The sequence below is a fragment of the Dysidea avara genome, chromosome 10 (assembly GCF_963678975.1).
Source record: "Dysidea avara chromosome 10, odDysAvar1.4, whole genome shotgun sequence".
Classification (NCBI taxonomy): Eukaryota; Metazoa; Porifera; class Demospongiae; order Dictyoceratida; family Dysideidae; genus Dysidea; species Dysidea avara.
This window is the reverse complement of record NC_089281.1, coordinates 24,679,714-24,692,516: the sequence shown is the minus strand read 5'-3', so window position 1 is coordinate 24,692,516 and position 12,803 is coordinate 24,679,714. Positions and strand designations below refer to the sequence as shown.

The 12,803-nt window shown below is 37.8% G+C and overlaps 3 protein-coding genes across 4 annotated transcripts; 2 read left to right on the top strand and 1 right to left on the bottom strand.

Annotated features, from left to right (window-relative positions):
* The first annotated feature begins 57 nt into the window (after window positions 1-57).
* LOC136236625 (uncharacterized) lies at window positions 58-2,751 on the top strand. Of its 2 annotated transcripts, none has more exons than XM_066026849.1 (7): window positions 58-867; window positions 925-1,227; window positions 1,275-1,380; window positions 1,435-1,742; window positions 1,788-1,977; window positions 2,029-2,308; window positions 2,355-2,751. In XM_066026849.1, the coding sequence occupies exons 1-7, from the start codon at window positions 813-815 to the stop codon at window positions 2,568-2,570; spliced, it is 1,458 nt and encodes a 485-aa protein (XP_065882921.1). In that variant the 5' UTR covers window positions 58-812; the 3' UTR covers window positions 2,571-2,751. The 2 variants fall into 2 exon arrangements, with proteins under 2 accessions (XP_065882921.1, XP_065882922.1); XM_066026850.1 differs by having other exon boundaries at window positions 2,386-2,423.
* Window positions 2,594-5,269, bottom strand: LOC136236654 (fibronectin type 3 and ankyrin repeat domains protein 1-like). Its single transcript, XM_066026878.1, has 11 exons — window positions 4,953-5,269; window positions 4,673-4,829; window positions 4,495-4,619; window positions 4,335-4,416; window positions 4,144-4,284; window positions 3,873-4,038; window positions 3,778-3,826; window positions 3,627-3,721; window positions 3,501-3,578; window positions 2,835-2,879; window positions 2,594-2,784 (listed from the first exon to the last, which is right to left on the bottom strand). The coding sequence occupies exons 1-11, from the start codon at window positions 4,957-4,959 to the stop codon at window positions 2,731-2,733; spliced, it is 999 nt and encodes a 332-aa protein (XP_065882950.1). The 5' UTR covers window positions 4,960-5,269; the 3' UTR covers window positions 2,594-2,730.
* On the top strand, window positions 5,011-12,164 carry LOC136236657 (sideroflexin-1-like). Its single transcript, XM_066026881.1, has 11 exons — window positions 5,011-5,329; window positions 5,385-5,555; window positions 5,972-6,067; window positions 6,149-6,224; window positions 8,934-9,019; window positions 9,070-9,130; window positions 10,781-10,847; window positions 10,901-10,953; window positions 11,007-11,056; window positions 11,109-11,156; window positions 11,935-12,164. The coding sequence occupies exons 1-11, from the start codon at window positions 5,145-5,147 to the stop codon at window positions 12,020-12,022; spliced, it is 981 nt and encodes a 326-aa protein (XP_065882953.1). The 5' UTR covers window positions 5,011-5,144; the 3' UTR covers window positions 12,023-12,164.
* The last annotated feature ends 639 nt before the right edge of the window (window positions 12,165-12,803 follow it).

Below are 12,803 nucleotides of genomic sequence, written 5' to 3'. Positions count from 1 at the left end.
TTTCATAAATGCATTGAAGTATTACTTGTCGATCTATGTACACCAAAGAATGGCACAAATTATGATGACGAAGGTTACCCAAAACAGATAAAATTTGTGATTGGTTTGTCTTTCAGACTCTTGTGACCGTCTACTTTGCCTGAGACTCAACCATTTTTGAATGGCAGCTTGATAATCAACATTGACATCCATTCCACAAGACTGAAGTGCCTTGTCCATTGCTTTCCAGTCACCTGGATATTCCTCTGTGTCTCCAAACATCACCCTGCCTTCTGAGGATATTACAAATGTTCCACCTTGCTGCCAAGAATCACCAACCAAGTGTGAAAACTCCAGTCCTAGTCGAAACCCTTCTATTATTCCCATCATGCCATATTGTTTAAATCCTGGCCAAAGTGGGGTAACCAGTGACCGCCATATTCCTCGCTTCAGACCAAACACCTTGTGAATGTTCAGTGTTGGATCTGAGAATAGTTCACCAGGAAACTGGACAACTGATTTCAGTAGAAACTCTTCAGTTTGCAGTGGTGTTGATGAACTAATGAAAATGATTCTTACTTGGCTTGCGGTGAGGCCACCTTGTAATGGCTCAAGTGCAGCCATCTGTAACTGGCACGCCACTCAGGCATAGTTCCTTACAAATATCAACAGCGATGCTTTCTGGCCGGGTGAAGGGACAAGGTTTGTCGCGGGAATTTGTGCGCCACTAGAGTTGTACACCTTCAATCCCGCTAAATTGACGAATTCTCCTGTTTCCATGTTAACCAAGTAGGAGAAAGTGTGAAGTAGCCGGTGTGATAACAGACTAGCTAATGAAGTCCTGGGTTCGAATATTCTTATTAATTAGCTCAGCAATTTATGCTTCAGGTGAGCTGTGTGCGTACTATTAGAGGTGTATGTTATATTAGGGTATAATTCTAACAGCTGCTGCTGCTGGGATAATAGTTAGAGAAACTACCCGATATTCAGCTGAAATAGAACTATCTCGTATTCGAAATCCTTACTACATAGTATACACAAAGTGCAACTGTACACTGACCTATGAAACACCATACAAAACTTCAACCACTGATAAAAGTCAAGTGAGAGAGGAATATCCACATGGGCTGTCTAGAGTCTGGATCAGTAACTTGATGCCTAATTGTAATTATTCGTGTGTTGTAGTTCAGAAGGATGAGTCTGGTACTAGACATTTAAGTCACACAACATTTACCACAAAATATGACCGTGAGTTGTACACGTGTGTAACATGACATACTGGTGATGTGGTTTAGTTCCCCTGGCACCACCAGCTCCAGAACTGGTCACAAGAACTAGTGGAGATCAGATAATTGTTACTATTTCATTATTTGCTAGTTCCACCAAGCCAGGTCCAGTAAGGTAAAATGTACTTATAATATAAACATGAATGTTTGATTAAATCTGTGTGTTTAGTGGGTATGAGCTTCAGTTCTTCCTAGTGGAGAAAGACATGGATGGAATGATAGTATTTCTTCACAACACTCCAGTGGGACAACTCCCAAATTTGGATAATGCTCGAGGCTCACAAACTCCAGCTGACTTTCGTTATCATACCTATGATGCAGCTTCTCTACCAAACACTGTAATAGTACAACCAGTGGTGGTAGCAGCCTTTAAATCTAACTGTAGTTACTGCGCTGTGTTGATGGCTTATCGCAATGCGACTGATGAATATGATATATTATATGCAAGTAGTGAACCATCTACAGCTTTTATGATAGGTGAGTATTGATCTATTAGTCCATCTGATATTTAAATCTTAACAGTTTATGATTCTGATGAGACTGGATTTAATTTTAGAGCTCAGTATGCTCGTAATGTTGCTGGTATTGTTCTGGGTGGTGTGGTACCAGTGCTCCTGTGTCTGTGTGCTATTGGCTTGCTCACTATATGGTGTAAGTATCGCAAGAAAAAGGGCCTTCGTCACAGTAAGTATCATAAAAGTAAACAATTCAAGTAAGAGTAACTTATTACTAATGACTTAATATAATGAAACAATCCTTGTAGATATCCTGCATTTGATGCTACCAGCTCAAAATCTTTTTTTACTGCCAAACCACCACCAACGAGTCCTCAATATGATCGTTCAAATTCTAAATTGCTTCATAAACCTAGAGATGATGAAACAACTAATTTACTGGGTAAAGGGAAAGAAGCTCTACGACGAACAACTGGAAATGCTGTAAGACGAACCAGCGATGTTGTAGTAAGTGCAATCAACACCTTCAAACGTAGTCTAACCAAGACACCTAAGCTTGTTAAAAAGCAGCCTAATACTTATCAACAGGTTAGTAATCAACTCAATAATATACAGAATACAATATGTGTCATAGTTTGAAAATGACAAAGATGGTTACGATACAGATGACGACGTCCTGAACACTACAACAGAAGAAATTTTTGACCCTACTCAATCAACTGGGGCTAGTGAAGCAAATCAAGTTGCTAACATTGAGAACACTGAAGATCCTGAAAGGGTAGTAGGCAGTAGTATTTTGATTAGTTCTACTCCAATCGTCTCTTCCAGGTCAGGGATTGATGAACAATAGCTCCATCATTATGTATCACACACTTAAGACAATATACAATATTATATACTGCAAGCCACTGAAATGATGTGTAATCTTTGTACATGATAGTATGTATTAGTCAACTGTGACCTATATTGAGCTATGATAAAAGTGACCAGGTTGCCTGTGATATTAGTTCTTATGGTTCTTCATTGTTTACATTTGTATGTGACTCCAGGGTTGAAATCAGCTCCTAAAAATTATGTTAGGTGTAGACATTAGAATATTTTCACTATTACGTACCTTGCGGTTAAAAGTCATAGCAAAATCAAGAGCCGTTTTTCCATACTAGAAAGAAATAATAACAGGTGTATCGATTCACTGGACTGGGCTCACAAATTTTGCCTAATACCTTTCAGCCATACGACTACCACTTTGTTTACACATGCTCAATTTCTCAATGTCTTATTAGAGATGCACTGTACAGCTAACTGTAGTCTCTATAGTTTAATGGTCTGTTCTAATAGTAAGAGTTCATAACATTCAGAAATACAACTATAGATTAAAGTTAGCCAGAGAATTGCTTACTATCCGACAGGCAGGTAGGGTTACTTTATGTACTGAAGAACTGCCAATCAAGTAATACGTAGACTGCTAAAATGGCTAAATACAATGCTACAGTGTACATGTATCAAAGCTACGTATGTTACAAAATGTGTTTGCAAAACTGACTGAACTTTACTATATTTTATAAAAAGAAAGTTAGAGAAGATGGACAGTGTTAACATTGCATAGTGCTAGTTGTACTGTGTTGGTGGTACAAATCATTTCCACTCAAGTACACTATAATGTACAAGGATTTTAATAACGTGAATTTAAATAGTTGATTTTTTGTAGTCAAGTCTGGCCATAAAAGACAATAAATCAAGTCCAGTAGTCCAGTGAATGGATACACCCAAAAGCACTTACTCCATTTTTATACTGAGCATCTGCTCCACTCTTTAGTAATAGTTTCACAAGTTGCTCATTACTTCTCAAAGTGGCAAGCTATATTGGTACACTTAGCTAATTAATATTATAATAATCTACCATTACCATTAAAACTGATTTTCCTTCATTATCCAACTTATTAACCTTCGCCCCACGATCAATCAGTACCTGAGCCATCTGTATACTACCACCCAGTGAGGCTAAAGTAACATAATCATTATTAAATTAAGATATCCACATAAAACTATATATTTACCCAGCCTCATGAGTGGGGTCCACTTAGATATACCATCTGTGTCATCAACCTGTTAAAAGTTGTATGACAATCAGGACACACAGTCAGTTTCTTACATCCATTCCGTCATTTAGAATGTATTGTACTACATCAATATGACCACCATCTACAGCCCAGTGTATTGGAGACAAGCCACCTTTATCCCTTGTCAGCCATGATGCTCCTTTTTCTCTTAGTAACTCCACAATTGATAAGTGTCCATAGTAACAAGCCTCCATAACACTAGGAACAAAACATACAGATTGTTCTTAGCAAGAAAGTAACACGTGTTCTTCCCACATAATTAATACGAAGAACACACAATTAATACATCCTCCACACACATACCAGGTATGTCCAGCTTTATTTGTGAAGTCTATGTCAGCATTATGATCAAGGAGAGCCTTTGCCATCTTCACAGAGCCTAGCCGACAGGTAACCATTAAAGGAGAATTTCCAAAGTTGTCTGTAACATCAACTAAGTTAGGCCTACACGAAATGTGTCAAGTAGCAATAAGAGGAGTAAGGTAATGGCTTACACGGCTTCTAAAATTTCAACTACTGATTCAACCGAATCCCTATTGACAGCCCTGTGAAGTGTTTCACCTGTGATTGGCATGCCTATCAAAAGAACATCAAAGAAAAAAAGTACCCTATAGTGTAAGTCTTTTTCAAGCAATTACAGAGTCCAGTTCGTACCTGTTGTGGCTACAGTAATAGTAGGACTCCATGGGCTATATCCCATGCTGTTACCAGCTCTGAGTCGAAACTTGTACTGTGTCTGTGGTTCCAAGCCAGTCAGTGTGTGGCTAAGTGCAAAACCACTGCAAAAACACATGCTGAGCTTTATACTATAGCAAAATACACCAGTTCATACTTGTACACAGCCCCATATCCACCCCCTTTTGCACTAGACTCTTCCTCTTGAATGCAATAGCTAATTTTGTCTGATCCTTGGCTAGGTCTCTTCCAGTAGAGCTCGATGCTGTAATGAGTGACTTTGCCGACCACTGGCGGATCAGGCCTGCTCGGTACTACAACGGAAATACGCAAACAAGTGTTAGTGAGTGACAATAGCTAGCACAATCTTCACCCATAAGAGATAGTATACACACAAATTAAGAATATGCTAAACACTGTACATACAAAGCAACAACCTTCCATAGTGATGTAAATTTTCACACAACAGCGACGAGGTGACAAGACTGAAGCTGTGCTGTTCTATTTAATACCTCCCTTAGTGATTACGTACCGCGACACACCTACGGCCCTCCTACTTTTCGACTCGTCTGTGGCAGCTTAGTCAGCTGTACGTAAGTTATCGAACTCAACGGTGAACGGTGTCTGCGATGTCTAATTCCGACGGAAGAACACTAGTGTCTCAGGCTCCGATAATTGATCTCAGTAAACCCAGGTATGACCAGTCCACTTACATTGGGAGAGCCAGTCATTTCTTTGAAGTCACCGACCCCAGAAATGTATTACTCAGTGCTAAACAACTTCATAAGGCTAAGGAATTACTAGCATTGTACAAGTGAGACCACACCAACTGTTAGTGTGATTGTGTATAATTTTGAGTTTCATGTTAGGGAAGGTAGGGCTCCAGCCAACACCACTGTTGATGACATATGGAAAGCTAAACGTCAATACAGTTCTGCATTCCATCCAGACACTGGAGAACTGATGTTCCTTCCTGGTAGAATGTCATTCCAAGTACCAGGTAACATGGTCATCACTGGACTCATGATGACGTTTTATCGGTGAGTGAAATGTTTGTGGATACAAAGTTTTGTCAAGATAAATAGATATACCAATTGCCAAGTGTAAATCAAGGTTACAAAAATACTTTTTAATAGGTGAAAAGCATGTTACTATGGCAGCTTCATTAACTAGTTGAAAGCCTACCAAGGATATATTGTATGTGATCACTGTGTTGCCAAGTAAGTAGGAATATCTCTTATTACTTTGTGGAATAGACCTTTGTCCTTAAAGAATAGTCACCTCCACATAACCGAAAGTCTATACAATACACGTAAACTTCAGTCTATTCACAATGGCACGTGTTTGCTAACACGTCTAATCCATACTTTATAATAGTCAACAGTTATACATATATCACATGCCAAGTATCATTTGTATGATCTTTGTGTTGATGGCTTTGTCAATCACCTAACAGAGCACCGAGTGCAGTTATCTTCTGGCAATGGATGAATCAGTCATTTAACGCTGGTGTCAACTATACTAACAGAAGTGGTGAAGCAATTTCTGTAAGGTAAAGTCAGTGGTATATATGTAATTGTGATGTAATGTGTATGTACATGTGATAATTGTGTAATCCTATCTGTTGCTATAGGAATCTGGCTATCCCTTATGTGTGTGCTACAGGAGGTGCTGTGACATCAGCTCTGGCTATGAATAGGATGAGCAAGGTTGTGTGTGTGTGTGTGTGTGTGTGTGTGTGTGTGTGTGTGTGTGTGTGTGTGTGTGTGTGTGTGTGTGTGTGTGTGTGTGTGTGTGTGTGTGTGTGTGTGTGTGTGTGTGTGTGTGTGTGTGTGTGTGTGTGTGTGTGTGTGCGTGTGTGTATGACTGTGTGCACGACATGGATTAGTATGTGGCATTCTAAATATGTATATGTGTTCTTAATGGACAATAACTAATATCTATACCAAGCTGCCAAGCTGTGAAGATAGGCCAAAAAGTCAGGGTGTAAAAGAAGTTGTGAAATCAAAGGTGGCACCCAGAAATGGTAAAGTTCCACTGAAATACATGTTGGCTATTGCTACTAGTTGGTGCATGTGGTTTAATTCTTTGTTTAGTAGATACAATGCATTTTGATGCATTGTGGTTAGTCATTGTGGTTAGTCATTGTGGTTAGTCATTGCATCATGCATTAGACAAAGTATGCATGAGGCATATTAGAAGTATTCATGTACAGCCAGTTTTGATTTAGTTTCAAGTCATATCGTGGATTGAATATCTGTAAGAATTTGTGTTGCAGCCTACAGTTGTGAATGTATACTGATTGGAGAATGCTTGTTATAGGGACTGTAAACAACAGTACAGTGGTTGGAGCAAGCCAATGCTTGTTTCTAGGCTATTCCATATTATGTTTCAGGGCTTACCTTTCCAATACAGTGGATAGAGGTAGAGAATTGTAATGGCGTCACTCTCGCAAGATTTCAAGTCATATACACTAGGATAATGGTAGGGATACCATCGTTTGTTTGCTAACCCAGCTTTGTAAACAAAACAAACCAAATCTTACTCCAGAAAAGCATGAGCTTCAATAGTGTAAAGGACTACGGCACAGCCTCACTATCATTCACCAGCATAACTCCTCAGTAATCTTGGAACACTACGAGGTTGAGCTTGGTATTGCCATCCACACACTACTTCCATGTTTTATCATCCTCTCTATTGTACAGTGTATATGTCACAATGTGACATTTCTAGACTTTGTCTCAGTAATTAAATGTTTGTACTTCGCATGATATACACTACCTATTGATTCAATAAAATGGCATCTTTAACGTCGATCATTTTCAACAATGACAATGTAATCATTAAAAATGATTGCCATTAACATTCTTGCAGCCATTTCTTGGCTACCCAATAATTTCACACCTTTTTTCTCTGACTTTTTTGGAACCACACTCTTTTTTGCAACTTATATGGATGATTGGAGTATCTTGATCATGTATTATCACACATGTTAGTTATCTGTATAGCTGTTACTCCAATTCATTTGTAAACACAAATGTGTTAAGTTAGACTATCCACACAGCAATTTTCAAGGTGCTACTATTATTGTAAATTTGCCTGTAATAATTGGACGAATCTTAATCACACACTAACTACCCATGCTTTGTTGTTTTTTCACTATAATTCTGTAACTGTTCAATTTCTACCAAACCACAAAAAGGTTTGAAGTTTGATGGTTAACCTAACCATGTACCAATTGTCAGCTTCTTCCCACAAGTGGTTCTTGTAACTTGTAGGAGTGACAAAATGTTGTTCTTATTAATTATCTAGGACCAGGTCACATACAACCAAGTACATACACCAACATTGCTACCTACCCATTGGGCATGTACAAACAGTGCCATAGCCAGCACTCAGAGCAGTGTGTGTGCCAGTGGAAATGATACATATGCATACGTACACAGGCAAGGGAGTTTAAATGGCATCAGAAAATCACAATACTAAAACACAACTTGCAGAAATACCAAGCTATATTGAAAGTTTATATTGTAGGTGTGACGTATCTCTGAAGATGACTCAGCAGTGAAGTGAGGCTATGCACAACAAGGTGGTGAAGGCACAATTGGAAAATGATCCCAATCAAGCCAATATGGCACAACAGACTCTATTGTAACTAGAAGCCACTGGTGATGTGCCAGTAAATCAGCAGAGTGGCATTAACACTAGGTGGCACAGTGATCACAGTCTATAATATTATGCATACAGCCAAACACAACATGCAGGAGATATAGTTACACATTGTCGTTTATTCAGCAATCCATCTTCTTGTTTATTGCAGACTAGTCATCAGTATAGAGTAGTGGCTAAAGGGTGGAAAATATATCACGCTAACAAGCCAGGTGAAGGATGAAGATGTACAATACAAGTATTACATTGAACCATGGGTACCAAGATGCATCTTTAAACCCCCTAATCTGTGCCAAATTTTAAGGCAATCGAATAAAATGTCTTTCAAAAAGATGAAGAAAAACAAAGAAATCAAGCTGATTTTTGAAGGCTCGTATCTCACAGTTCAAATTTGGTACATGTACTACTGAAGATGGAGGGAATTTTTGCAATAAAAATCATATTGTCTCATAAAAGCAGCATGAAGCTACTATTTGTGGAAAATCATCTTATTATTATTATTTTTCCTGCTAATAACACACTGGTGTAGTATGCCGGCTTCTCGGGCCACTCAACACACAACACACTACCATGTGTCTTGATAGGTGGTAGTGATGAATACAGGAACTTTGTATAGTGTCTATTAAAAGTTGCAAAACAAGCTTCTTTCCCTTCAACTATGCACACACACAATGTGCTTACACAGTACTACACAAAATACTTAGCTACATATCTTGTGATGTTCTTTACAATGTTATCTTCTCCCTCAGTATGTACCATCACTGATTGGACGATATGTACCATATTTTGCAGTTGCTATTGCCAACTGTATAAATATTCCTATGATAAGACAAAAGTAAACACTACAATGTTTTTACGTAATAAAATACCAGCTGTCTGTTATAGGGAAATAAGAGAGGGAATTGACATTAAAGACAGTGAAGGAAATGAACTTGGAAAGTCAAAGGTGTGTATCTCTGAGTATGTGTTATCAAGAGTTCATAATATATATATATATATATACTGAGGAGAGTGTCCTACTCTCATATACCCCTGTAGAAGGGCGTATCGTGAAGTTATGACATAACAACAAGATGTTGTGGTTTGTGACGTGTGGGAAGCCATAAAAGTGCAAGAATCATTAGCATCATTTCACACTCACGACACTCAGGATAGCTGTATTCACGAATGGCCTAGCAAGAAATGCCTACAAAGCGCCATGTAGGTACGATTGTAGTTCGGTGAGAAACGCTTATAGCTGGTTGCTAGCAACGTTGTTAGGCACACATTCAATCGATACCATGTTCAACTAATGACATCATTAATTATACGAAGAAAAACAGGTGAACTCAGAAGTGCTACGTCATAACTTCACGATACGCCCTTCTACAGGGGGTATATGAGAGTAGGACACTCTCCTCAGTATATATATATATATTGTGAAGTCTTTGTGTTATTCATTGTACGCATGTGGATGATAATTACATGCTGTTTAATAATGATACAGTATAGCTTGTCTTTAGTAAAAGCTACGCAGCCTAATATTGTGGTTGAACATAGTCTTTGTAGCTACTTACGTCCTAGCCATTTTAGCAAGAGCATAGCAACAAAATTTTAAGTGAGGGGTCTAAGAAATTTGTACAGAGTGCAAAACACATGCAGCACATGAAGCACTAATGAAGTATGCTCTATCAAAAGGAGTCTGGAGGCATGTCTCTACTGAAAAAAATTTGAAAATTGGCCAATTTTAACAGAAGTTTATTGAAAATGTGTACTGCATGAGTGCTCTATTAGAGCATCTTGATTATAACAGTAATTAAGGTCCCTCTAAACTTAAAGCTCTACCCCTGTAGCTCCCTGTTGCTATGTCTATGTATTGTAGATTTATTGGTGTTTGTAATATCACAACATTATGGGATGGAAGTAGGTGGGAAATAGTATTTTTTTAAGTGATAGGTACTGTCTGTGGATCAAGTCATCGCCTGCATTCAGCATAGTTTCCAGTTACAGATTTCTGACTCCCTGCTTCACAGGCTTACTGTTAGCCTCCTTGCAGGTCCCTAGAGGGATAGTTGTCTAAGTAGTAGTTAAAGAATCACGAGGATCTTCGTGATTTTAGAAACCCAAGGTGAAGCTGAGGTATTTTAAAGCCACGAAGATCTAAGTGGGCGGTCTCTAACTGACTTAGAAAATGATGTGGGTGTATTTATAGAAGTAGATAGATAGATTGTGGGCTGAGTAAAACATCATGTCATCATATTTCCTCTGCCTTTCATACGCCCCAGATCATTTTTGATGGCTAACAAACATCACTAGAAGTTGACCTGTGCAAGTCAGACAGTATAGTGAAGAGTCCACTGAAATTTTCAATTTTAAAAAAAGCAATCTTTCACAGGCATGGTTCTAGAGGGGGTCACTGTTTCTAAAAATTAAGATATAAGATCAATATATTCTAATAGAACAGTCAATAGGTAAATGAAGTAGAGATTGTACAGTTTATTGTAACCTTAGTGACTAAGCCTCATAAATCATTTCCATTTATCACAAAACTATCCACAATAGCTCAATTCTCCAGCTTTAATTGTTCAATATACCAACTAATCATTATATTGTCCAGGTAGCAGCTAAAAAGGCAATATCCCAGGTGGTGTTGTCTCGTATCGCCATGGCTGGACCTTCAATGAGTGAGTGACAAATTTCTTACAAGCTTCACGTGCATATCTTGTATCTCATGTAGTGCTCACCCCAGTTATAATGGAAGTATTGGAAAAGAAAACAACTATATTAAAGGTACATCATTGTAATGCTGTGTGCTACACAGCTACCTGTTGGTATTTTTGTAGCGATGGCCTGTGTTTAATGCACCTATCCAGATTTTCTTTGTTGGATTTTTGTAAGTCTGTTTATATTGTAATATTAAATACACTTATGAAATCTCTATTTAGCTTAGCATTTGCTACTCCAATGTGCTGTGCAATATTCCCACAACAAAGGTTAGTATTTTTAAATACATACACATTTTACTTGCCAAAAAGAATCCACTACACTCTTTGTTATATTAGCCATATCTTAGCCAATATTCTTCACTGTGCTAATTACATATATGGTAAAATTTGATTAATAGTTACTAAATGGAATTAGTAACAAGGAATAGACATTATAACGAGGTGGTCTTATAAACAAGGTGGTCGCTAAGGGAGACAGCAGAGGTGGTTAGAAATTGGAGGAAGAGGGCTAAACTGTTGTACATGGTGCATGAAAATGTTACATAGTTTTAGACTTTCACACAAGCCGGAAACAGTGCTAATGGAAACCAGAAACAGAAAATGGAAAACGAAAATGGTCAAAACTTCATGTACATGTATGCTAGAGTAAAATAGTGACTCCTTAAGGACCACTTTGTGGTTGTAGCCTCTATAAATGAAGGTGTATTATTAATAATTAGTATGCTATCTTTAGGACCTATGGTTTTTGTAAAGAAGTGGTCTTTGTAACACCTCTTTACAAAGACCACATTGTAAGTTCCAAGCATGTATTTCATGATTGTTAAGACCAGGTAGGTATAGCCTTCATATCAAGCCACATTTTGTTACATCATCGACAATTTTAAATGGCACTTAAACTGCTTCCATTCTCTTCTGGTTAGAAATGATTTAAGTGAAATCAAAACAGTAGTGTTTTTTTAAGGTGTATGCCTGTACAGAACACCAGTGTAGTAATCTATACTCAATAGGTAGATGAGTCATGAAGTACCTTCGTTTTGTTATATAGTTCAATATCAGTTTCTAAATTGGAGAAAGAAGTTCAGTCAACAATCCCTTCAGATGTGAGGACTGTCTATTTTAACAAAGGATTGTAATTATTATTTGAAATATATTGAATGCTATTTATGTTTATTGCTAACTTATATTTTATATTTCTGCATATTGTTTATTTTGTATGTACATATACAGCTGTTTATTACATGGTATTTCAATCATTAAAAGAAAATACCATATAAATTTGTCATCAAGACGTTTTAGCACAGAGATTCAAGGAGTCAAGAGGGGCTCTTTATCCCTCTATCTCCCCTCCAAAAATTTTTAGCACACATGTCAGTTATGCTGTAAATGGCATGACTATCTCATTCATTTTTCTATTAAGTGACTTTCAGCTATATATACATTACATCATCAATTTTTGTCATTTGGTTGTTGTAGTTTCAACAGCAATCAAACCCCTCAATTAAATATACCATACTTGCTAATAAATAAGCAGCACATAGTATATTGAGGTTCATAATAATATGTAATATGTAGCTACTAGGTTATTTAAAGTTACTTGATGGGCCTCTTGAAGGGCATGAAATGGGATATTGCAACACTAACACTTAACTTTTTGTGTGATGGCAGCCCAGCTTTGCTGGATCATCTACAACATTATATACAACAATGACCAAACGATTTTTGGTTTGGCCAGTTGTGGCCAATGTTTGGAACATCACACTGTCCCTGCATGCAATCTGTTCTGACGTTGTGCAATAGAATATTGATCAGATTGTAAGAATGGCCATAGAGCAGTCTTCATTGGGCCAGCGAATAGACCCCCACTAAAACATGCAGCTGATGGTAGAGTATATCGGTATAATGTCATGGCACATG